Genomic DNA, 27,342 nt, shown 5'->3' with positions numbered 1-27,342 from the left:
CAAAATGTGAAAAAGCCATGGGTTTAAAGTGTCATGTAAGTCGCTTTGGATAAAAGCGTCTGCTAAATGACCTGTAATATACTATATCTATATATATCTATAAGAAACACACGTCACGGACCAAGGAAAAAGTTCTGGTCCACATTATATTCCCTTCTTACAGATTCTTTACAGAAATTGGCATTGTAACTTTCTGTAACAATATTTTTACAGAAAGCTTTTTAGATGTAGCCGGCACGACGTCGTCCATTGTTTTGAGGATTTTGTCTTTGGAGCCTTGAGATCTGTATTTTGGCCGATGACACCTTGTTTTGTTTGTTTAACCGGAAGTGAACGCAGGGGGGTGGAGCTAAATACAACCAAATCCTACATAAAACATATACTACCAAATCAATTACAATTTACAATGTGTTTTTTTAAAACACCCTGTAAAAATGGTTAACTGTTTTTAAACGGAAAAGTCCCAGACAGGACAACACTGTGTTTGAGACCTGAAGCACACGTCTTTTTTGACTCTAAATGAACATCGGTTAGTAAATAAACATCATGCTGTAATGAAGTAGAGTTGAAACTAGAGATTGAAAACATAAACGTATTTTTCCGCTGTTTACGGAGGGAATAAATCAAGAGAGAATTAGTCATTTTCTCATAGACTTCTATTCAATAAGATGAGTCGCCCCCTGATGGCCATTAGAGAGAATGCACGTTTAAGGTACGTCTGCATCGACTTCCCTGTTCAGACCCGGAGGTCGCTGCCTGGTCCTCGCGCTCAATAACCAGGCTTATATGCCGATCACAGTGCATTCCACATTGTAGATACAAGCACAAACGGGATGAGAACAGGGTGGGTACACGTTTTAAACACCGTACTGTATGTTACTCTCAGTGACTGGGTTAACTAGGAGGTTGAGTGACATACAAAGACATACCTCTCTGAGGCGCCCCAGATATGAGAATGGCAAAAGAAGCATTTTCCTGATATTGTTGCTGGATTTCTTTTCAGTGGCTGCCGTGTGATTCCCTCGCTGGGCTCAAGGCTCCTCTGATTGTCTACAGCTCATTGTCTCATCGTGCGCGTTGGTCATAATCCTAAACAGCCGCGCCGCTCTGCAGACGCAGAGTCCTCCACACTCGCCGCCTGGTTTCCTCTGATGAACATGTTTAATACCTCATTAATTGGTCTCCTTCTCTCTTTTTCAGTTGTATGAATTGGATGACGATGAAAAGCGCAAAGAGTTTCTCGATGACCTTTTCAGTTACATGCAGAAACGGGGTGAGTGCTTTCCACATCCTTCTCCTTCAACAACCTCCTGATTAGGATTAGGACCTTTTAAAGGTTCGGGTTTCATCATCATCATGAGTTAATAAAAGTGTACACTACATGCATATGGAGTCCATTGTAAGGGAGGGTATTAAATGAAATACAGGTCCATCAGGTCAAAGATCACGTCACGGATTGGATCAAGAAGAAAGCAAAGAGAGCATATGTAACTGGCATGTTACCATAAGCTGAATCAGTGTTAACCACCAATAACTCTAAATGCACAGCACCGTGTTATCAAGTGGAGCGCGCTCCTTTGACAGCCGGCAGCACAGCGGGCCAAGATGTTTGTACACGCCTATAAATAAACGTGCTGACAACAGCATTTTAATCTACTGTATGCTTCAATTCACATTATGGAGTAACGATGGTAAGATATGGGGTTTCCACTTTATTCAATTATTCAGTCTTCGTATGCTCCTGCTCGGACAATTCATTCACAATAACGTTTCTTATCTTAGCCATTTACTTTGCACGCAGACCGTATGACTTCAGCCCTCTGGGATCCTTCTGGTGATGCACTGACTAATTAAACCGCTGGATGTCTGCAACCTTTCCTCAGCTGAATCAGGAAAATTATAAAATAATTAAATTTGGGAAAAATTAAGAAAGGCTTAAGATTACCAGTCGGCTTGTCGTTATTCCCTGAGGCTTCCTATTTTGTCCCTTTAATCAATTTTAGACATTTGTAACTAACACCAGTCGCAACAGAGTTCAATTTTGGAGTTCAAGGTTTTGATTTTACTTCATTTATCAAAAAAAAAAACATCCTTGTCCGGGGGCCACGGCTCCTGAAAAGCTAATTACAGGAGACAAAAGACCAAGGGGAAAAAATGGCCAGACAAACCCATCCGTACAGGTGACTGAAGTAATCCGAATCCACTCGCGCAAACCGTCCAGGAAAGGAGACGAGACGCAGTGGAGGGCAACGCCTCCTAAGATGGCGATCTCTCTTCCTTCACTGACCCCCCCCGTGTCACGCTCTGTTTTCCCCACACAGGCTCTGTTTTATTGTTTTGTTGGGGAAATAGATTTGTGTTTAGACCCTTCTATAATATGAGGAAGTCAACTGGCGAGCAGAGAATAAAAGGCACTGCCAGTTACAATGAGCGTCTATTTTGGGAGCACACGGACGGAGTGGCATGCCTTTGTGCTTTTCAATTCCTCGTCCTCTGCATGTTTTACATGTCCGTTAATAGGTTTGACTTCACCTGCCCGACACTGACTTACGATGCCATCGACTAGGAATTAGAGAAAAAACGATGTACTCTCAGGAATACTTTGTTTGATTTGTATTAAATTTTAGATAATGATGGATATTACTTTTTCCAGTCAACAATCACTTTATAAATCTGATTTTTACTGATAATTAACTGTAGAGAAATGACAAGTCTAAAAAGATAAATTTCATGTAACCTACACCTTTGACACATGTGTGAAAGCCTTTTGCCAAAGCGCTCTGTATGTTTTTGTTCATTATTTTTCATCATATTCACATGTGTGATCACATCTGAAATGAAATGTAATGTCAAACAATATGCTGTTTATTAAATTAAATTTGACTACGTTTACGTGTGTAGAGCAAAGGATGCTTGGTCTTTGACACATTACTTTGTGATCGCCAGAATACCCCCACAAATCCCTTATATTTTGACCATTTGACCACATTCCAGCCGTGCGCTGTGACAGCCACAGGAAAGCACACGTTGATGAAGTAATGATGTAGTCGGGTGGTCACTTGGGTTTAGAGACAGTATGGATTGTTGTTGGAGCGTTCAATCAGAGATCGATTTTGGACTTAGTGTAGGGAGACATTGTCGGCGTCGCGCAGATCAGCAGCAGCCTATCTCCAGCGCTCGACTCTGACAACTGTGATCAGAGTGGACTTCTCCAAATATCGTAATCAATGTTCCTTGAAAACATCACTGTCATTCTGCACTGACAAAGAAATGTCAGCCGGAGCGGCTCGCTAAGCAGAGATCCCGTGGAAATGTGTCGAAACACACGGCGCTCCTTTACCCCTGTTGATGTGTTGGCTGGTTAAATCCAGACAATACGGTTTAGGCGTTTTTTTATAGCATTTTGGTCACACGCTCTTGTTCACACTGCAAACACTTTCCTCATTATATGTGTTCCTACTTTTAGAAGTTCCTTATTTTCATAAATCCGCAGAACAATTTTGCACAGGGTTTTTTTTTTTTTTTTGAGAAGTGAAACCAACAAGTCTTCCAAACGTAAGGACAAAAGACACTTTCATCCGTACATTACATTACATTACCCGTCATTTAGCTTACATCAGTCATGGCTTTCCAAAAGGACACGTGTGAGCAATTTCTTGAGGACGGGGGGTGATGGAGCTCCTCACCGATAGGCCGACTCATCATTGTGGTTGAGGTCCGTACGGGTGTGCCCTGTGTAAACTTGGTAATGGTATTAGCACCAGTAAAGAGAGAGGAGCCCCGGCACACAGCCCTGCGGGACACCGCTGTGGTTCTCTAATGCACTGGTGGCCGTCGGTGAAGAAGTCCAGTATCTACTCTAGTAGTATATACATAGTATATGTATAGAATATCAGGCCCAACTGGATCTTTTAACATAAATCGTGAATTTCTATGTTAATATACTGACATTTTGTCATTCAGTCACTATTGCTGGATTCATGTCCCCTTACTTGAAAATGAAATGCGTTGGGAAAAACCAGAACCGATGTCCCCTCATCTGCTGAATCCAGGACAGTCTTTGTTGTATTGCTTTATTACATGACGCAGACAGCTGTGGTGACGACGCAGAAGTTCTACTACATATTTTCTCTTTTCCGTAGAACTTTTAACGGATGGAAAGCAGACAGTTCAGAAAACCTTTGTGATGGTTTTTCAGTGTCAGAAGCGCTTCACCAGAGATTCCATCAACAGTAAAGCACATAATGGCTATAATGGCCTCCTTTGTGTGTTGATAAATACCCAGGGTGATTTACTGTTGCCCCGGGGCTGTGGTTATTAATTGATTATTATCTCTGAGGACTACCATCAGCACCTTTTCTCAAATAAGTCAACTTTTGTTTCGTACCTAATTGCTGAAGGTTAGTATGTGGCGGAAGAAAAGGCTACTTGAGAGCGGCCAAGTCTTCGATCGCGGGGACACTAAATATTCCTCTTTACTTTGCCGCTGCATCGCGCTTTCACAGTCTTTACACAGCTGGTGCTGGTTGCTTGTTAAGTTCTGCAACTGCAGAAGTCTCTGCTCATTTTCTGTTATAATTACATATTATTTATTGCAGTGAATTATCTTATCGTTTCTATATTTGAAGTTTCCTCTCATTTGTAGACTTTTATTCAAGCAACGTTCTCGTGTAGCTGCTCGTGTTTTTGTTACAATTGACATTTAAACTTGTTAAACAGAAAAATACATGAGGTTTTTCAAAGAAAAGTCTCTTGTTATCGGTATTGACAATTTCCTAAAATGAAAACGTGTTACCCAACATCAGTTATACACAGTGGCGTTTCTAGGTAAAACAAATGGTGGCGCAACAAAACCCAAACCAGAAAATAACAGAATGTTAACACAATGCAGTGTTCAGCAATCACATCTGATGATTCCACTTGGCACATACGGGTTTTTCTTATCGTTATGCTGCTCGGTTAAAATTAGCCACGTTAAGAATTAATGACCATACGGCAATGGTTTATTTGTGGTGTCATTGAGAAGCACGCTGCCCACAATCCTGTGTAACGGAAGCAAAGGCGCTCGGTACCTGATCTGTTCGCACCAAACTATTCCCATTTTTTGTGCGTTTTGCACGGTGGCCCTGAAGTGCAAAACACAACGGCAAATAGGAAGACACCACGAAATTAACTTCTGACTACATCTGAAAGGCCTTATAGCAGCTGGCAGAGGACAGCCCCACCCTCTCCGACATGAAAACCAGCAACACGTCCACGTCTTATCTTTTCATAACAAACGTACGTGTTCGCAGGTAACAACTCACTTACTGAGTTGGCCTTTGCAGTCTTTTTACTTCCTTATTTACATACAAAATGTTTTTTTTGGGACGCAAGTTACGCATTTTTCCCATATGTGTCGAATGCTGGATGAGACCAGCCCGCACCGACGTCAGTTATACGTCACCCACACTCTGCAATAGGAACATGGGAAGCATTATGGCTGCTAACCCACTGTCATTTGGACATTACAGCATCCACCAGGCTCTAAATCCATTATTGGCTCCGTTCGGTATTTGTTGTTTTTCATGGGACTTGTTGACCAGAAAAGAGACGTGATGGCCGAAGGTGCGTGCGTTGCACCATCCTCTTCCCCGTCTTCACTTTGGGACTGGAACAGAAGTACATAAGCAGCCGGCTCTCCCCCCCCCCTCCGTGACGCTGCATTAATCGTTCACTCCGTGGGTTAAAAGAGCAAAGTCAATGAGGAGGAGAAAATCTCATCCCGTTATTGGCTGCGAGGTGCAAAGTGAGCGCATCAGCGATGAAGCCAAGCATAAAGATGATTACTGCACTACCAGAGCCCCTGATGCTCCACGTTGTTCCAATTACAAACTTGCTTGCTCTTTGCAGCTGAGGGATTAACGGAAGACGGCTCGGAGCAAAGTGGATTTCTTCCACCTTCTTCCACCATTGCTCATTGTCATAATGATACACGACCTGATGAGATAGTTTGTGCTGACAAAAGACCTCCAACCTCTTTTATTCCTTATATCTCTTTCAGGGAATCAGAGAGCCGAATACATCACCCTCAGTATTGAAAGCACATAAATCTTGTTTTAAGAGGCTTGTCTCTTCTCAGATTCTGTCAGACAAAGGCCGCCGCTTTTATTTATTGCCTCAATCCTTGTTTGGTGGGCTATTGTGTCTCCCACAAAATAATAGTTTAACAGACCCGCACAGAGGCACATTATAATCAGTGGTCATAAAGATAAAGCTGAAGGAGGAGTGAGCCCCCGCGCTGCTTTTGTCACACTGGTACTGAACCGTAGAACTTCATTCTCCCGGCCAGTAGCTGCGTTAAAATCCTATATTCTTTGTTTTTGTTCACTTTTTAAATTTGACAAACAAACAATTCAAATATAATAGTTAAATACAACTCATGATAACAGTCTTTAGCTAAAGTCTGGCTCAGTGGGATGTAAATGTGTATTTTGTTTATATGTTGACAATTTCAGTGTAGTTCCTAATTCACTAAATATACAGGGAAGTGAATAAATGTACAGTACAAATACAAGCTGAACAGAATGTGAAGGCCGTGTTTTCCCCATAAACAAAAGACACGCTGTTGACTCTTGGTTAAGTCCCGCCCCTTAAACGCAGACTGGCCAATCACAGCCGAGCGTCGTGCAGCTGTGCCCAGGTTGAGACAACTGTCAGGCTCGGCTCCATAGACTCCCATGCATCTGCAACTCACATTAACTGAGGTTTTAGTTGGGATGTTTATGTCGGCGATTAAAAAAAAGAATAAAACAAAATGTGCCACCTGATAATGTTGGACAGGCTGCTTCTTTTCTCTCGCCTTGGTAGCTACTTTGTAATAGTGACTTAAGAGTGAATAGCGGTTACTCAAAGCCTACTGGCAGTTTTTAACGCATAACTTTAAGCCATTAATATACTTTGAACAGGAGTGTTTTATAAACGGTGTATAAACAGTGCCGTTTTTGCAGATATAAGCTATCGAGACCAAAACCATATAGTATCAGACTTTAAAAAATGGTTTTGTCATTGGATGAGTGGAACTTCATCTAATGATTAGATTTGCCATGTTGACCTTCGTCCCCCTTTAAAGGGGCCGACTCATAAACCTCATGTTTGTGAAGGTTAATTCTTTACCTGCCTCACTTTATTTCTTTTTTTTTTGTCGCCACTCTTGCACTTTCTGTACCACAGAGCGGCGTGGAAGCTCCGCAGCTTCACATCCAGCGCTGGCATTGTCTGGCGAGGACACGGGGGGACGTCAATCTTTTGTTCTAATAGCGTCTCATCCGTCCACATGCCAGCGCTGCGAAATAAAGCAGTAATTACTGGACTTAATTGATGTGGTTTTACCACCTCAGACGATACTTCAGAGCTCACCTCCTGCGCGCTGTACGGGCCCCACTGCTGTTGTTTGCACTATATTTCTGCAGCCATCGATTGCTATTATGGTAAATCCGATGGGCACAATGGAACTCTATCAGCAAAATGCAGGTTAATTATCTCAGGTCAACCACTTTGGAAAGCTCACAAAGAGCCCGGCGTTCTCTTTATTGCCCGACATTAAATTGCAAATGAAAATGATTGTGAGACTCCCTTTATTTTGCTAATAAGGGGGCGGGCTGGCAGTCATTAATCAAAGATTACCTCCAATTTTCCTACCGATTGTATTTGTGAGTCTTAAACAGGTCCAGACTAATTTATCTGCGGTTCATTTCATTCCCATGTTAATTACCTTTTGACTTTTGTAAAGGCTTGATATTTATGTTTTGTTTTTCTTACATAATTAAAGTTTCCTTTGAAGAGATAATTTCCCTTGTCATGAAAATAATCCATTTACAATCAACGAGGCTGTTTCCAGTGGACGAGACTTTTTCTTTCTCTCTCTTTCGTGAAGTTATATTTCTGCCCGTTGACAGAGCTGTCAGACATTTGACCGGCTCGAGATAAATTGGCCTTATAAGACGGCGCGGCAGCGCATCGACGGGAGGAACCAAAGTTAATGGGATTGATTGCGGATATTGTGTTTGCTTTCTGCAGGGACTCCAGTGAATCGGATTCCTATCATGGCCAAGCAGGTGTTGGATCTCTACATGCTCTACAAGCTCGTCACGGAAAAGGGCGGCTTAGTGGAGGTCATCAATAAGAAAATATGGCGCGAGATCACCAAAGGCCTTAACCTCCCTACCTCCATCACCAGTGCAGCTTTCACTCTCCGAACGCAGTGAGTACGAGCACGGGGCGATAACCCCTCTGATGCCCGATAACCCTGCACTCACAGGCCCCGCCCCCTCCGGGCCGGCCACAAGTGTTCTACGAGAGCTTCTTCCTCCGCGCCTCTCTGCAGCGGCGGCGCGCGTGAGGCCCTCGCTGTGATTCATGATAATTACGGCTCGGCCTTAAATCCAGAGTCTCAGTGTCACCGCGTCACTTCTGACATCACATCCTCAACAGCATAGTGGGAAACATTTAGATTTCTTTGACAGAGGTGACATTTTATAACCTCCTTCTTCTGATTCCTGAAACTGAAGGAATCCGTGTTATTTGATCTGAATGATGAAAGTTTATGTGCCTGAAGGTGTAGAAACCCTCGAGCTTTAGGCCTCGCCATCATTTCATCCTGCACTCTCCTCGACTTGGAGAGTTTGTGCCATTTTGCTTCCATATCATCCACTAGTGGAAAGAAAACATCCAAAATACACATTTAGGTTTTATCGGGTCTTTTGTGTTGTGCAGCAGATTCCTTATCCCCCATTACTTTTCTCATTTTCACAATGATTAAAAAAAAAGATGTTTTTGTGTGACAATGTGGACAGAGGAAATCTGGCACTGTTTTATCATTTGTAAATTGTGCTAGTGCCTGAAAGCCAAACATTCAAAGTGCAATTAACTCTGTTTCCATTTTTTCATGTAAACCCATGGAATTATTTAATCATCATGTAGCTTTAATGGTCATTCGGGGGCTTTTTTCCCCTCTTGTCCCACTCCCAGCCTGCGAAAACCAATTGATTTGATTGACAATATGAGACAAAAGGCCTGATGAATCGTTGGTGTCTTCCTCCCTGCAGGTATATGAAGTACCTCTACCCGTATGAATGTGAAAAGCGGGGACTGAGCTCCCCCGGAGAGCTTCAGGCAGCTATCGACAGCAACCGGCGGGAAGGCCGCCGGCAGAGCTACGGCTCGGCCATCTTCAACTACTCCCCCGTGGGCCCCCCCTCCATGCTGTCCTCACCAAAGATGCACATGTCCCACGTGTCCATGCCCACTCACAACAGTGGCCATATCTCACATGTGCCTGTGATCAAGAAAGGTAAAGAAAGACACGAGATACGAGCACAGAAATCAACTTCCAGCTCTAAACTCTCACTCACGTTTCATTTAATAATTGATTGAAGTTGGTTCTACTGTTTTTTTTAGAGAGTTAACACACTTTTTTCACCACGTTGCATCAGCATTCTGCCCCCCAGCAGGGTATTTAGGAAGTGGAGAGAGTCACTGTATGTTGAGCTTTGGCATGTTGGTTTGTTGCAACCAGACATGCAGGAAACTCCGTCTGCAGATCAAAAGCCTTTCTGCTTGTTTATTCAGTCTTTATCTTCTTTTACAATGTTTACCAAAAAATGATTCATGTGACCTCAACCACACGATGGTTGACTAGACAGATTGCCAGTGCAAGGCGCTCCTGCAGGGCCGAGACCTTTCTCAACAGGACTTTGCATGCTCGCTTTAATGGGCTTTAACAGTATCTTAAAAACCCCCAACGAAAAGGTTGTATGCGTTCTAATTAAATGATAATGCATGATGATGTATTTGACTAAATGTGTGCAGGATACCCATAAAAAAACATAAACTCATTAACAAACAACAAACATTGCACAGTTTACCGTTTTACAAGCCGTTATCTGCTACACGATCGCGCGTCCCTCCATTCTCAGTTAATTCTGGCCATGATGCAAACAGCGTGATCTTAAATAAACTAAATCTTTTTCTGTCACTCTGAAGGATGATTCATTTCCTCCTCGCCAAATACTTTGTCACAGAGAATGTTCCATGAGTTAGAGACATTATTGCGTGATTGTTGCCGGTCCACTTATGAAGAAGTCAGCATGTTCACATGTCAGAAATAAATGTCACAACAGCTCTTCATTCATTCTCATGCAACTTGCGGGCGATATGGTCATTTCCCCTAAAGAGGAAACATCTTGCAGGACTTCCTCATACCTTTGAACACATTCATGCACCACCAAGAGCACAGGAGCACTTTGATTACAGATTTCAGAAAAAAGAGCTGCGGACTGTCTGGCGTGCCAAGGACACGCGAGGCAAAGCTCGCTTATTTTCATCTTAAGATGTTGTAGTGGCGCCGGTGTAGTTCGTCTTCAAGGTTAAGATATTGAATGAGATCCATTTTTTAAAACAAATATAATGATTGAAGTCTGCCAGCTGCACCGTTTATTAATGCACACGCCGCCGTGCCAAAGCATTTCCACCCCAAGCAGCAACCACGTCGGCTGGATCTCTGCTTCCCTTCAGTCCAGTTGGCTTTACGACGGTACCACTAGAACCCTCCATTCTCGGTTCCACTTTGGCGAAGGATCCACGCTAGCAGAGCCCACACTGCAAGCTGGGGTCAAATATATATATCAGATTTCCCTCTCAATATACACATCCAGATGGAGAAATATGTATGTAAACATGCCTTTAATTAAAGGATTGTCAACTTCATTTGATAAATCCTGGGCTTTTTATTTGATTCCAATACTAATATGAAATTCACAGGATGGAAAACGAGTGAAAAGGGCCGTGACTCATTCAATGAGAGCCGTCTTGCGACAGCATGTGAGGAGACGGATGTCGCCTCCTTAATAGTCTTCTTCTCCCCAGAAGAGCCCCTCTTCGGCGGCTGCCTGCCCAGCCGGGTGGCGCTCCCCATGTCGCCCAGCGGGCAACACGCGGCGGCCATGGCCACCCAGGCGGCGGCGGCGGCTCAGGCGGCGGCGGCCGTGCAGGCGGCGGCCCTGGAGCAGCTCCGGGAGAAGCTGGAGAGCGGCGAGCCGCCGGAGAAGAAGATGATGACGGTGGCCGAGGAGCAGCAGAGGATCATGCAGCACGCCCTGCAGCAGAACCTGCTGGCCATGGCCACCCAGCTGCCCGTCAACATAAAGGTCAACAGCAGAGGTCAGCTGCACAAACCCCAATAAATGTGATCCGTGTTTGATACAGCAGACGTTAGATTAGACTTAAATGTGACAAGTGAAGCTCAGCATGCGAATGTTTGTGCGCAGTGTTTTCTCTGAAGCTGAATGCCACTGTTTTCTGTACATTAGGTCAGATTAGAATGTAGGATTTTGCCCGCCGCCTCCCCGTCAGACCTAAGTGGCGCCGTGTCTGCCTCAGTGGGTGGCAGAAAAGAAGAAAAGCTAATGACCCCCGCCGGGGAGGCTGTCCGCGATCCAGCTGTGCGACGGCTAACGCGCCCGTAGTTCGTCATATCACACGTGTAATTTGATGGGCTCATGCGCCACGGGGCAGTCACGAAGGAATAGTCCTCCTCCTGAGTAGAAAGAAATGCCCCGTCCAGCCGAGGGGCCGGCGGGCCGCGGACAGCGCCGTCCCCCCGTGACAACGCCATAAGTCACACAGGACTTAATGATGGGGGCTTAAGTAAGAATAAGGTGCCCATCTGCTCCCGCGTGATATCATTTCTGTCTGCATCACCGCCTCTCTCGTATTAGTCATAATAGCGGGCTTTGCGCTTGATACGTGATGGAAAAGAAGTGAGTGAGAATCTCTCTCGGGTTAATTCCCACGCTGGTCGTCTGGCTCTGGCCCTCACGCGTAAACACTGTCATTTAAAGATTACAACCCGAAACACTGTTATTTGTCTCCACCCAGATGCACTCCTCACACAGAGCCGATTTGCGTCGAAAAGACGGGTTTTCATCTGACATTTTCCGCTGAATAGTCGAGACAAGTTTTATTTTTTGATTTTCCTCAGCGGGGATTCATCCATAACGGACGCGTGCAAAATGGCTGTAACATCTTTTGACAGTTCTTTTTCTCCCCAGAACTCTTTAATAAAGCTCTCCTTATCCTGTCACTCTCTGAATGATCACCAATACTCCAGCGGGCGCCGCTCCCGCTCCTTCTGTTCCCTTTCTAAATGCTCATATTGAGTTTTTTTTCTCTGCCCCCTCTCCTGACAGATGATAGACAAGAGACCGCATTGAACCTGTCTACCAGCGGCATTAGCAGCATCAACATGTCAATAGAAATAAATGGAGTTGTCTACACAGGTAAATAGAGGGGCCGTTTGCTGATGTAATTGCAGGCAGGAAATTCAATAAGTTATAGCAGCACCCTGGTGCTTAGTCCTCCACGCAATTTGATGTCTTTGCTATAAAATCCATCGTAATGAAGTGGCAGTCCAATAGAGTTAAAAAAGTTAAATATCTCAAAATTGGGACTGTGGATTTGAGGTCGATGGGGCTTATTGTCTTATGTGCCTGCAGAGTGTGTGTGTGTGTGTGTGTGTGTGTGTGGGCGGAGGCAGCTTGTTTCTTGAGGTAATTACTCGCTCTCCGCTTTAACATAGACCAATCATGTCTGGTAGCCGTCACATCACATCAGAGCCGCTGTTAAGTGTTGACCTGATCGGGGACACTCTGTATGAAGATGTCATTCATTGATTTCTATTTCATATTTCACCAAATAACCAGTTAAATTGTCCTATTTATTGTCTTTTTGTTGCAGTTGCCTGTTAAAGGTACGAAAGCCAACATAGTCAAGCCGAGTCGGCTTTATTCACTACAAATTTTTCTCACTATCTGCACAAAAAAGAGAAAGAGAGTAAGCGGTGTGTAAAAATGTGCTGAATTGCTCTTAAAGACTGCCCTTCATTACCGTGAGATGTCAGTTCTCTGCAAGCGGGTTTTCTAACATAACTGTACTGAGTGAAAGGAATAACAAGAAAGTGCGAGGCCGACTAACGCTGGGCGTTTGCTCCTCAGGCGTCCTGTTCGCCCGGCAGTCGGCCATAGCGGCGATGGCGGGACACCGCGGGAGACACGCCGACCGACAGACTCAGGGGAGGAGCAGTCCCTCCCAGTTTCAGCCCTCCTGCTCCTCCTCCTCTTCCACATCCTCCTCCTCGTCCTCCCTCCACGGACACAGAAACCCCTCCCCCTGAGTTTCCTGTTCCCCGATCAGCCCCCTCCGACCCCCCGCCCCCCCCCCCAAAGACACCGCGCAGTCGGCCAATCATCAGCGAGAGCCACATTCAAGTCGTCGTGGAAGGTGGTTTTCTCTCCAAACCAAATCCATCCGATTCCTCGTAGGCCGGCTATTAACAGCCCCCCCCCCCCCCTCCGCCCTTCTCCTCATGCTTATTGTGTTTCAAGGACATTTAACCCTCGTGTATCGTCAGAGACATCTGGCGCACGCAGACATTTTCAGAAGCACATCAGCTCAAGGTGCGACCCGGAAGACGAAGACTCTCGCGCTCCATTTCAATCCAAGGACCGTCAGCAAGAAACAACGCAGTGTTTCTCCTTTCACCAGACTGCGTCCGCCCCCCTCGAGGTCGTAACCTTGGTCGTCTTCACGCCAAGTTTCATAAGATCACGGCTCACACCTGATACCAAAGAAGGAAACCAACCCATCCCCGCGGCAACGATCAAACCGGGAGCAGCGAGCGCATGCAGAGTCAGCACGAGTCCTGCAGACACGCCGGTGTCTCACAATCATATCGTGTCTCAAATAGCGAGCCGGAAAGAATGACAGACAATCAGCTACTCGTTAGCTCACGTGCACACGCACATAGCTGCGTCCACCCAATCCCATAATATACATGACTAATACCAAATATCACAACCCAAACGACCTGTCGAGAAGTCAGATGTATCGAAACAACGTCTTCTTACTCCCAACTCATCAGATGACTGGACGATCTGGACGCACAAGTTAGACAAACACAGGACACAGGACGCGACCACGTCATCAGAGATGAAATCATGTAAAAAGTCACAGAGACGTTCACAGCCTGAATACCTCCAATACGGCCACTTGGCCGCCCACAGGAAGCGCTGAAAGCGCTGGGAAAACCGATGTGCTTACTGTCGCCAGGCAACCGGAACCTGACCCCTGCAACACGCGGTAGAACCGACGAAAGTAACAACCCAAAGTAAACAATCCAAAGTCCGAGGTTTGGCTTTTTGGCACCGTGAATCGCCGTAGCTCGACCGCTTGATCCAAAACCAGTTCCAACCACAAGGACACGTTGGGCCTCATTCACCAACACCTTCCTGTTATTACTTACATTTGTTTTAAGAAAGGAGAAATATTTCATTTTAAAGTAGAACGAACGAAAGCGGTATAACTAACTGTTTTGCGCAAACATTGTCAGCTCTTAATTGTGTGTAAGAGTGCTCAAATCCCAAATAAGAAAACATTGGTGAATGCCAGAATCTTTGTGAAAACTAGGGATTGGGGGATTAAGCCCACATTTGTTCTTATTAACATTTGGTGAATGAGGCCCATTGCTCTTTACACAGAGTACTTTTTCATTAGAAAATGTCGTATTATTTCGTAACACGTTTCATACACTTTCGTAGTTCCTGATCTCTCGGCCTCCGCGCTGCACAGACTGTGCGCAGGCTTGAATTGAGGTTGCGCATCAGCGCTTTCATCATCCATTTCAGTAAATATTGCGATCGACACCATTGCTCCACCGGCACGGTCAGAAATGCCGGCGCAGTGCGGACGATTGCGTCGCGTCTTTGCGGACACCTCCCGCAACGCACATTGAGTAAAAGCCGGGACCCCCGACCGTGCAGAAAGGGGTCTGATAACGCCATCGGACGCGTGAGAAGCACAATGCAGGCGGGGCGGAGGCCTTTCGGAGCGGCATTGAGTTCATAACAGACAGGGGGGGGGCAGAAAGAGTCGCGCACTTCGGCCTGGAAGGCAGCAAGTGAGCAGGAATACAGGAAGTGACAAAGAGACTTGTAGTCTGCAGGAAGCCGGCAGCAGTCACCCAGTACCTTTGTCTGCTTGTCTTTTTAGTAATGCACTTGTGTCCAACATCAGAGCTTCTCCCTCTTCCATTTTTTTCTTTCTTTCTTTCCCTTCGTAAATATATCAAAGATTTTCTTTATCGTGAAGGGGAATGGGAACCGGTTTGAAGGTATATGGATTTCTATCGAGTCTGTTAAAGCATTTATTTGCAGATTTTATTTATTGTGTTTTTTCTATTGGACCCTGAAAACGTCGCATTCGGCTCCACCGCATTGTTTGCAAACCCTTTTTAAGAGCCCTCTTGAATGCAGATACCTCACCTATCTACCTGTACATAGTCATAGTATAGTATGAATACAAGATATACCTCATGAATTTCTTTTATTTTGTATTGTACAGCCACCTGAAAACCAATGTTTTACTTCAACAGATCACTGGATTTTTCTTTTCTTCTTTTTTTTTTTCATATATATATTTTTTTCACATTTTGTTTATGACAATTATACCAAAGAAGGGAATATTTTATTGACACACATCTACCTCATTTGTTATAGACTGCCAACAAGCATGTCCACAATCTTGATTGCCAGTGTGTTCGTGGTGTTTCATATCCGTGTGTTTGTGGACACAAAACGCTTTCAAGTCTAACGTAGAAAAAAGAGGAAGAACCCGATAGATTAGACCAAAGAATGAAGCGCGAACGTGTTCACAGTGCTTTATACGTTGGGTGTTGTGCCGGCGCAACAAAACAGCCTTTTTTGTGGGACGCTTATGAAAAACCAGTCGTATCTGCATGAAAACATGGGTGTTCGGTCCGGGGGGGACGACAGCACGTGGACGCGATGGACGCGATGGTCCTTAAACCAGCTCGTGGGCTCGTGCAGCAGTTTTCTCTCCAGGTTTCTCCTCTAACTTTTACTAGTTTAACTAGTTCGGCAGTAGTAGATGCAGAGGCACAAATCATTCGCTAAAAAAACTCTTTCTCAACCAAAGACTAGAAAACTCCTGATGTGTTTCGCCACAAACTGGGACGTTTTTATGGATTTGTTTCCGTTTCCATTCAGCTTTTTGACCTAAAACACACTGCATGTGTTGGTCACTTCTCTATGAGAACCAACTTTAAGGATCCTTTACTTACTTCTCAGAGATGCCGTCTTCCCCCGTCGGACTTTTCACCCAGATGTTTTCAGAGTTCTCCATGTAAACAATGCCCGTCTAGTTCGGGGACACAAACCGCCCCCACCCTGATTCACCGATTCACTGGCGATGAAGCGAACGGAATATTGTGTGACGGTGTGTAGCTGTTGACGTTGAAATTGCACACAAGCGTGCAGCAGAGGACAATCGACTGAGCTGTCGTGGGCGGTCGCGCTTTATGATTCTCACGTTTACTTGAAATGTGTTCTTTAACAATCAGACCCTGCAGGTGGACGCGGAGAGAGTCGCTTCCTCGCACGCAAACACTGGAAACCATGACACCAACTCGCCGTCCACGGACTCGTGTCTGAAAAGCAGCTGGACCAGACAGATGTTCGTCCTCCCTCAGCAGACGTGCAAAGCGGGGGAAGTTCAGACGTCCGTGTCGGGGCCCGTCAGCCGATTGTTCGTTAGCGGTTCTAATTGTTCAACTGTCAAAACTGCAACTACCATGTGGAAAAATACTTGGTTATGTTTAGGATCCTGGTTAGCCTTCAAATAGCTATTTATTAGGTAAAACAGCCACGTTTTGTTTGTGGCACAACGTGCATGAGTGTTGTTAAGTACAAAACTTCAATGACAAAAGAACAGTTAAATGTCGGCATTCGCTTTTGGACGTACATGGGACATGAACAGAGGTCTCCTGGGGGGGGACGTCCTGTCATCGGCATACAGCATGTGGTGGTGAGGGCATGTGAATCGGCTCCTGATGCACATCCAGGAGGGGGGTGACACCCGAGGGGGCTCACGGCCTCCAGCAAACCAAAACTACCGTAGAATAGTGGGGATTATGTTTCATCGTATCAAAGGGTACTGCTCCCCCCCCCCTTCCCAAAGAGAGGGTCCCCCAGGATCCTTCAGGCCGGTATTTCCTACTTCCTTCATCATCCTGTCTCACACTCTGTAAAGACAGTCTCCCCCCGACCCCCCCGTTCACACACTGCTGAATGATGACGGGACACTTTCAGACGACTGTTAGAGCCGCAGCACCGAATTACTGGCGTTCTTCTCACCAAAGACTTTTTCATGTTGTGACCACGCTCATTTTTTGGGGGGGGTTTGGGGGAGGTGGGGGTCATAACTAACAGCAGAGCAGACGAGCGAAGAGAAAGCGACAGCTCTGCATGCAAAAAAAAAAAGAAAAGAATTGACTTGTGTAATCAAATAACATGTTTCCTTTGTATTATGCTATGCTGGTAGTTTTTAGACACTAATCGCTTTATTAGCTGTGTATGAGGCTTTAAATGTTTCTTTTATTTCCCTTTTCGTTCATTGGATAAATCCAGTGCATTATGGGAATGCTGGATTGTGGTGCTCAGGGGTTCAAAATTTACAAAAAAAAAGAGGTGAAAGAGATTTTCCCGTTTGACTTGTAGCGTATTTAGAAATAAAAATGATGCTTTTAACTTCAGCAGAACGCCTCTAGCGTCTTCTTATTCTCGTCGTTCCCTGTGAGTCCTAATAAATGAGACACTTTGACACGCCTTCCCTTTGAAGCAGACTGTGTTGCAGGCAACACAACCCGTCTTTTCAGCAGATTAAATTGGGTTCATGTTGTTTTTACAAAAACAGGAAACATCTTCAACACTCACACAGCAGAGTTCGCAGTGTGCTTGGATGCGGAGAAGTGAAATCCTTATTGCCTGATTGAAATGATTACATAGCGGCCTGTGACCTCTGTGCAGACGATCCGTTCACTTGCATTTAATACTAGAGTCCCAGCGGATGTTGACCTTTGAAAACCACTTTTTTAAAAACATTTTTCAACTAACAAAGTTCACACGGTTATCAAACAAAGTATTTCAGAAGATACAGATGAGCCAAAGAAAGGAATTGGGTCCATAATGAACCTTATCGGTTGAACATTAGGGGAAAGGGCCGACAAATCTTTAGTTAATCTTAATAACCAATAAACAACTGTTCAGACTTCCTCCATGTGGTGTCGCTCCACACAGGTAGCTTTGTCCATGTGTGGACGTACCTCAGTAATCTGCCTCCAATGCAAAAGAGTGGAGGTGATACAAATAATATAATGAAACCATGTCTGCAGTAAAAGTGTCGACAATAAGTCAGTTAAACCCCATCGTTTTGGGATGAAGGCAGAAATCTGAGAGGCAGATACCGTTAAAACAAATACAACCCGAACTGGCTTCTGCACGGACATGACGCAGTTCTGTAGTTTGACGGGCGAGCCGCCCGCCGCGTCTGTCGATATAAACTCACGTTGTTGTCAGACTGCATTTGGGGGGAAATGTGCCAAAAGAAATGCACAAAAGACAATTACAACGTTACCTTTAGATGTAGTTGGTTAGTTCACAATAAATATGAGATTGTTTCAATGAGTATTGACACATGCAGAGACAAAACATATTGTATATTGTATTGATCCAACATAATTATTAATAGTATTATACTTATCTGATTTGAAGAAGCTTTGGGAATCCTGAGACACGACTGCATGCGGAAAAGACAATCGACAAATGAAATAAGAAATGATAATAACAACCGACAATGATAATAAGATTGTAAAAAAAGGAGAGATTTAAAAAGCACACATTTTGGACATTTTCCTGACAAATGCTGAGAATTGTAAGCTCCCCTTCAGCAGAGTGGAACAAGTGCAGTTTGGTTGAGCGCAGCATTAAGCAGGTAAATTGGGGTAAAGATTGGCTAATTAAGGTTGAGAATCCTCATGTAATTAGGAGCAGCAAAAGATTAGTGGCTGTCGATGGTGCGGCGAGCGTTCGTGGGTAATAGACTTATTATTGGGGCAGGCGGAATGCTACTTTATACCTCTGAATAAACAAAAACAAATTAGAAGCGGCCCTCCAATAATGGGTTATCTTGTCAAGGGCTGACAGAAATCCATGCCCCCGTAACACAGTGTTAATTTTATGCACCACTGACAAGCACGCTGCTAATCAATGGGGCTTCTATAAAATAAGGTGAGGCATCAATCTGCGGGGAAGGTGTTGGACGGCGCTGTGAGCAGATGGAGAGGAAAAGTGTCAGCGGTGTTTTTGGGGGGAGAAAAATGTACTCGATGTTGGGCACATAATGAAGCACGGTGTGTTTCGTCCAGATACACTGACACAGCAGGAAGGGAGTCGACTGTCGACGCGCTGCTTTCTCTCTCCGCTGGGAGTTCGGGAAGTAATCAGATTACATCGTCCCAACAGCTACATTACCCACACTGTAGGGCATGTACAAAGCTTTCAAATGATATTTGCCATTTCTAGCTGTCACCATCACCAGTGAGAGGCCCGATCAGGAGAGCCTAATGAGATTGGAGTTTCCAGGTATGCCATTGGACGTTGATGCACAAATTCTGCTGATTTGTTGTGAAGCTTGGACTCTGTAAAATGCAAATCCTTGACAGCACACAGTATCTGAAAAAAACAAAAAAACATGATGGTGCTCACATCACTAATCTCAGAGTTTAACTTAAAAAATAAACTTTATATTAGTCGTATGCACGCAGGAAGCCACATGAAAGGTGACTGCTGCTTCAAAGCTAAGCAGCGAAGCTCAGTGTGTCGCTCAATGAGAGAGATGATTTAAACTACTCTGACCAGACAGCAAATCTTAAGTCCAAATCCCAGCAGCACTGTTCCCATTAATAGTGAAATTAACGGCTTCGTCAAATTGAATAGTGACCTTAGATTGAAGTGTACACTGAAAATAGTTTAAAGCTCCCTCATTCAGCAAGTATTTTAAATAAAAGACTCATGTCCAGGACGAGAGGGAAGTGTGGACATCCTTGAACACTACATATATATATATATATACATATATATATTTGTATATATATATATCTGTATATATATGGCAGTCCTCTGGCAGTCCTCTGCACCTCTGGCCAGGCATACAGCATTCATATGATAATACACCTTCGACCACGACCAGAGAAGATCTCCTCCATTGGGTTCATAAAAAGAGAGTACGCAGGGAGGAATTGCATCATCATACGAGGCTGTGCTGCAAACCATTCATTCACAAAACGAGAGTGGTGGAAGGCCACATTGTCCCAAATGATGATATACAGTCATGCCTCAACAGCCCTCTCTCTTGGGGTGGAACCCGTCCTTCATTCAGTGCATCAAGAAATGTGAGAAGGCGTTCTGTATTGTATGAGCCGATAGTTTGTATGTGGCAAAGGACCCCATCATTGGAGATGGCAGCACACATCTCTCTGACAGTGGCCCTCTGCCCAATGATGTTCTTCCCGCGTCCCCTCATTTTACAGAGGTGGAAGCTGGTTTCATCCACAAAAATGAATTTGTGATGTGCCCCTTCAGCTTCAAACTCTAAGAAATAAAGCCAATTCATGAAGCAAAATATTCCAGTCGAATGTAACTGATAAAACAAGGTATTACAGTAAAGATCTGTACCTGCACATACTGGATCTTGCCTCCTCCTCAACAATGTCAGAACAGAGTATATCTAACCCTATAACGACTATCAGTAGTTGCCAAACTCACAAACTTTACATTTCTAAATGCTCCCTGATCTGCGGTTGCTGCTTTCACGCAGTCTGATTGCATTGTTTAACACAACCATATTTACGATGGTAGAATCCTGTTCAACACTGTAGATCTTTCTCCTCCCACCAGTGTGTGGTAATGTGTGGATTCTATAAAGTAAAAGCAAAAAACATGACATGACATTACTGTATGACATTCACATAAATGGGATTGATAAAACATCTAAATCATTAGTTTCAATAGTAGTGGTAACGTTGTAGCACGTGGTTAACGTTGTGATTCTTAGTGGTTAACGTTGTGATTCTTAGTGGTTAACGTTGTGATTATTAGTGGTTAACGTTGTGGTTATTAGTGGTTAACGTTGTGATTCTTAGTGGTTAACGTTGTGATTATTAGTGGTTAACGTTGTGATTATTAGTGGTTAACGTTGTGATTCTTAGTGGTTAACGTTGTGATTATTAGTGGTTAACGTTGTGATTATTAGTGGTTAACGTTGTGATTCTTAGTGGTTAACGTTGTGATTCTTAGTGGTTAACGTTGTGATTATTAGTGGTTAACGTTGTGATTCTTAGTGGTTAACGTTGTGGTTATTAGTGGTTAACGTTGTGATTCTTAGTGGTTAACGTTGTGATTATTAGTGGTTAACGTTGTGATTATTAGTGGTTAACGTTGTGATTATTAGTGGTTAACGTTGTGGTTATTAGTGGTTAACGTTGTGATTCTTAGTGGTTAACGTTGTGGTTATTAGTGGTTAACGTTGTGATTATTAGTGGTTAACGTTGTGATTCTTAGTGGTTAACGTTGTGATTATTAGTGGTTAACGTTGTGGTTATTAGTGGTTAACGTTGTGATTATTAATGGTTAACGTTGTGATTATTCAGATCTCTATAAGAATGCTAAAAGGTATATTTAGAGTGTATTTATTTTTATCTAAAATCAATGAACCGTTTAGTGCAGTAACTTTGCCATGTACACTAATTGTCATGCATTAATGTTCATTTGTTTTGCTATCGGGGCAATAATGTAAGTTAAGTCGTTGCTGCACAATAAAAATTTTAGCAAAACACATATTTGGTAGTGATCCACCTCTCACAGTGGAAGGCAGTTTGTTCTCATATGCGAACATCTCTGTCAGACATTGACTGTTTTCAGAAACACAGACGGTACAGCATCTCCTATCTGCTCGGCCAGAGGCTATTGATTTTCATGGGGACCTTTGACCTGGGAAGTGGAATCCCTCCCTGAATGGAATCATGTCAGTCAGGAAGGGATTTGCACCAGTGATCTGAACGACTGGATTGTACTCTGTCGATACCAATTAGCAACTACTGCATGCACAGAGACACACGTCCTAGCCTAGCTTAGCACAACAACTGTTGGTGGGACCTGTGAGCTACTGTACAACATTGATATTAGGAACTAATAGCCTTGCTATTTTACATAAGTCATCTTCAAGTTGAAACCCATCTATGAACTAGCATATTCTGGAGCTTTCAACTCCATCGCCATGGTCTCAAAAACTGAGCCCACAGATTTAGGCGCTTTGTTTTTTAAATATGTAAATCGCTCCCAAATTCACACAAAGCTATCATTGGATAATGTTTCATATTTAAAACAGAAAACTTAGATAATTATCTTAATACAAGTAATCAACAGGGGAAGTCTCACGCTAACCTCTACCACCCTTTACTCTATTCACCTGTATTGTAAAATGTATGTAAATATATAAAAATGTGTATTTAAAGCCTGTATTCACTTAATTACTTTATTTTCAGGCCCGCTGGCTGGCTCATGCTAACCACCCCCCACTTGTCGGTTACAGCTGAAAACGCTGGCAGACCGAAGCCGTCGTCACGGAAACGTAGTTCCCACCCTCAAGTAAACAGTGTTAACTATATGCGAGTTTGTACTGTTAGCAACGTTAGCCGTGGCCACGTTGAGAGCTTTATGAAGGGAATAGAAACGCACCCACTCTTGTTTGGAGCATATTTAAAGAAAACATTTCCAAAGCAGAAAAAGTATTGTTAATATTCTATTTTTCCAAGTGTACCATTAGCGTCTGTCCTTAAAGACGATGGGTTTGGGAATCACAGTTCACTAAAGACACAAAATGTATTTTCCCTACAGGACAGTGTAATAAAAAATATCTGGTGTGGACATTTTATTACAGTTGTGAGGACACAAGATATAGGAACACTGTCAATTCTGAAGGCTGTGACATACATCACAAGCAACACAATTGTGCTCCGTGAGATAATACTCTGACAATTGAGAGCGACTGAATGGAGTGTTCTGCCAACGCTGTGAAGACGGTCTTGGCTGTTTCTCTCGAAGTGATGCAACCCAGAGGAGGAGGAACGAAAACGCTGTACATTCTTTACCAGCATCATTTTTTTTCAACACAGTCACAAAATAGCAAGTTGAATATTTACATTGCAGGGAACGCTTTGCTGACCTAATTGGTTGCTCGGCAACAGTTCACGACGTTGGAAAACGCCCAGTTTGTCGGATCAGGTTTCGGTTGGTGTGCCGCTCCTGTGGAGTGTTGAACACTAGACTGAGATCAAATTGACTGGAGCAATCGCTGAGTCACTTCAAAGGGTGATACATCGCCCTCTTACCCCAAATCCACTTTTATCCATTCCCAGTCTTTTTGTTTTGGACCCTTCCAGAGGTCACGTGCACTCACAATGCATCAAATATGTGAGTTGACTTTAAACATATGAGATGAATTATTTTAAGTCACTGCCATTTGCAGTGGATTCTGTGACTATTAAAAGCAAAGAGAAAAAAATTTAACTTGATTAATTATAGATTTTTTGTAATAAACAGCGATTAATCGCAATATGTGCCAAATTCAATAATACATTAAAAAGACAAGTATATTGCACGCTTTTATAACTAATGTCATCAGAACAATATAACAGGCACTCTCGGAGCCGCTAGTTAACATACAGTATATGAATCGGTTTTCTTTTTTTCTAAACAGGTACCAGAAGAAACATTTGTCTTTTATCAAGGAATCGCATGAACAGTCTCTGTTCAGTATATGAATGTGTTCATATACATACACATATGTTCATGCACTTTTTTTGCACTTATTTTGTACTCACTTTTTTACAAAATAAAAAAATATAGTATGAGAAGAGAAAAAAAACCCTAATAAAATATTAGATACAATGTAAGGTACTACACTTTATGTGTGATTAGCCCGAAAACGAAAACAGCAGAAAGCAGGTGTTAACATTTCTTACAAAATAAATCTGTATTTATATGGAATGAAAATGTCTCTCCGAGCATGTGCTGCTTAAAGTCGGCTCTGAAGTTGGCGAGGCCGACGCTCTGTTCAGTTGTCGAGTGGCGCGTAAAGGGTTCAAGTCTCAGACTCCTTCAAAGATGTTGTCATATCATGACTATATTTAACATTCTTATTTCCTGCTTTGCATTACAAATGTTAAACACGAAACCTCACCACACCCTCAAGATGATTGTTGGACGACCAGGCAGAGCCCTTGAATTAGACCTCGGTCTGGCGTGCACCTGCCAAGTCTGTCTACCGGATTGATGGATAAGGATCATTTAATATGCAAATAAAGTAAAAAAAAAAAAAAAAGAACAAAGAGGCCACATGGGCCTGATACTGATGATTAATCTGTTGACAGCCTAACAAACACAGCTGTGGGTCTGCTTTGCCTGACAAATAAATGGAGTGAGAGCCCGGTCATGGCCGCTGCTACCCCACGACACTGCAACAGACACTATGGGAGAGGACAAACTCCTCTGTATCAAAAGGGGTAGGGGGGGCAATTATTTACAATCTCTTAAGACCTCTACTGGTTTCTGGTTGTCTGTACTACTCTCCTGCACCATATTTACTACTTTGTGAATTGTTGAGCTATTAATACAGTAATGTTCTTTTTGGCAATTGAGGCGGTGCGATTGGTTGGGGATTTGGGGGTGTACTATTATCCATCCATCCATTGTCAATGGACACACAGGGTCGCGGGGGGGCTGGAGTCCATCCCAACTTCGGGCGATAGACAGGGTACATCCTGGATTGGTCGCCAGCCAATCACAGGGCTACACAGAGACACACAACCATTCACACATCTACGGGCAATTTAAAGTCCCCAATGAAGCTGATCCCCAGAGCATGTCTTTGGACTGTGGGAGGAAGCCGGAGAACCCGGAGAGAACCCACGCAGACACGGGGAGAACATGCAGACTCCACACAGAAAGGCCACTGGGCGGAATCGAACCCAGGACCTTCTCGCTGTGAGGCGACAGTGCTAACCACCACGCCACCGTGCCGCCCACATACCATATACCGCCCGTATACTATTATATATATCTATCTATATATACACAGTACAGTCACTCTGCTTTTGGTAATAAACATAATTTACAAAAAAAGGACCTTGGAAGCTCCAGACCCAACAGTGTAAATGTTACCAGTTAACCCACAAACGTGTTAGAAAAAGGAGCGATAAAGAGTGAGTGCGTGTGCGTGTTGGCAGATATCTGGGATTCTAACAAGCATTACTGTTGACAGCAGATCTCCCAAACCGCCACAGGAAAGCAGGGATGTATGAGAGTGAGGTTTGGAGTACAACCTCACCTCATCTGGATAATATTACCTGCAGCACATCTCCTGCAGGTAGACACACACAGTAATATGTAGAATATTGGTTACATACATCAGTCTTTCCTCCTTATTCGTTCAGTCATGGTGGCTCTGCCATGCCTACATGTACAGCCACGTGGGGATGTCCTGTGATTATAAATCATTCTTTGTCAGCAGTAATTCTGTCACTCAAACAGCCGTGGCCTGTAGCAGCAGCAATAATACTAACTGACCTCGCCTGGAAGCCAATCAGAGGGTTTCTCCCCCGATACAAGTTTCAATCCAATACAAGAGCTTTTCTTACCATACACAACTGATTGAATGGTTTTTTTACGTGAAATTTTTACGTAATTCACCAACTCGCTTTGTAATCCTGTACACATTTCTGATTGTGTTTCTCTGCAGGGTTTATGACTTAAAATAATAATTGGGTGGTTATTCAATAAAACAAAAGATAAGGAAATAAAAGATTGCATTCTTATTGATTAAGACAAATGGTGTCATAAGTAGTTTTAATGATGTATTATAAACTACTTAATAATTCATTTACGATATATCTATTTATGTTGCTGTAAAATAAATGTCCTATCAGGATGGAAGAGTGATACATGTCATGTCCACTTAATGAACAGCATTACAGTAACCAATCCAGTGGTATTTTTGGTGTGTTTTGATGTTAGGTGGAACAATTACTACTTCCATAAATTCTGAACACTTTACTAATCTTTACACCATTACTTTAAATTACATTATTTATTTACTGCTGTTTGACGATTATTCTTGGTCTCATAGTGTGGAATTATTAGTTGCAGTGCAAGTGGTATTGATTGAAAGTGTGATGGTTAAAACAGAGCTTTCTTGAATGGACGTTTTATTTCAGACACCAGGGCTGGTTTTAATGTGTACAACGTGGTAGTTAAACTTAAAATTATGACAACTGTATTGTTTTTGTCTCGCGGGTGGACTGGAGACAACACCTTCCCGGGGAAGAAAGGCAGAGACTTCAGCTTTGACTATTGTTGTCATCATGAGCAATATGCGCTCCTCCACTCTCCAATCATCTTCTTAGTGTTCATCGGCAGATTGCAGTGCCCACTTTTAGCTGGATACCGCCCCCTAATGTCCTTGACTATGTAATAACAGCTTATGTTAAGTGGGCTTAACATATATATATATATATATATATATATATATATAGGTCATAGAATAATATGTTGAAAAAAGTAGGACTCAAGTTTACCAGAAAATGATGTTTAAGAAATTCCACCGAGTCACAAAACTCCTTCATCACATCTCTGTCCCAGCTGTGGATCTTCATCCACTTTAAGCATCAGTTCCCTAATCGGTGTTGGGATGAAATCTAAAATGCCCTCCTCAGTATTGAAGGAGCTTTATGCTAAGCTAGGTCAAACACATCCCAGACCTGTCTGTGTACTGGACCAATTAAACGGATCTTCTGGTATTACTGTGTTTGATGCCAAAATGTTGTACAACGTTTCTGGTAAACCCGTGAAAAGTAGTTTTTCATTTTCCTAAATGATCTTCTATGCAATTCCAGATTTGCGCTGGTTGTTTGCGTGCTGCAGACACGACGTTCTCGAATAGCGTAGCGGTAGGATTCCCTCCCTCTGCTTCTCTCAGTCAGAACCGCCCAACTGATCTGTGGAAGACTTTGCAGATGATCCACTTACAGCACAGAACAGAACCCCGTTGAACGTACAACAAAATGAATAAAAAACACAGACGACAAACACAGCTGGTCCAAGCTCACTAATATCGGCGCGGCTGTAGGTTTGGCAGAGCTGTGCCGGGGACGGGGGGGCCGGCGGGGTAACGAGGCTCCCCGGCCGACGTTAGCGAGAGAGGCTCCCGGAGGGCGAGCTCCCACGGCAACAGAGGCCCTAACAAGCCTCCCAGCCACCTCGCCGACAGCAACAGCAGCCGCTTCATTCCCACACTAATTGGGATCTTGGCTCTGTCGGCAGTCCGCTGCCCGTCAGC

At 43.6% G+C, this 27,342-nt stretch overlaps 1 protein-coding gene across 2 annotated transcripts in view; it reads left to right on the top strand.

Moving 5' to 3' along the window:
- The window catches only part of arid3c (AT rich interactive domain 3C (BRIGHT-like)), a 50,795-nt gene extending 37,422 nt beyond the window's left edge, over positions 1 to 13,373 (top strand). Inside the window, exons 3-8 of one of the 2 annotated variants that reach the window (XM_040196162.2) lie at positions 1,201 to 1,273; positions 8,059 to 8,242; positions 9,087 to 9,331; positions 10,909 to 11,199; positions 12,228 to 12,317; positions 13,032 to 13,373. In XM_040196162.2, the coding sequence (XP_040052096.2) occupies positions 1,201 to 1,273; positions 8,059 to 8,242; positions 9,087 to 9,331; positions 10,909 to 11,199; positions 12,228 to 12,317; positions 13,032 to 13,210 (1,062 nt within the window). In that variant the 3' untranslated portion in view covers positions 13,211 to 13,373. Of the gene's footprint in view, positions 1 to 1,200; positions 1,274 to 8,058; positions 8,243 to 9,086; positions 9,332 to 10,905; positions 11,200 to 12,227; positions 12,318 to 13,031 lie in introns of both variants that reach the window. The other variant, XM_040196161.2, reaches the window with a different exon arrangement.
- Positions 13,374 to 27,342: the final 13,969 nt, after the last annotated feature.

The sequence above is a fragment of the Gasterosteus aculeatus genome, chromosome 13 (genome assembly GCF_964276395.1).
Source record: "Gasterosteus aculeatus chromosome 13, fGasAcu3.hap1.1, whole genome shotgun sequence".
Lineage (NCBI taxonomy): Eukaryota > Metazoa > Chordata > Actinopteri > Perciformes > Gasterosteidae > Gasterosteus > Gasterosteus aculeatus.
This window is presented reverse-complemented; position numbering and strand designations above follow the sequence as displayed.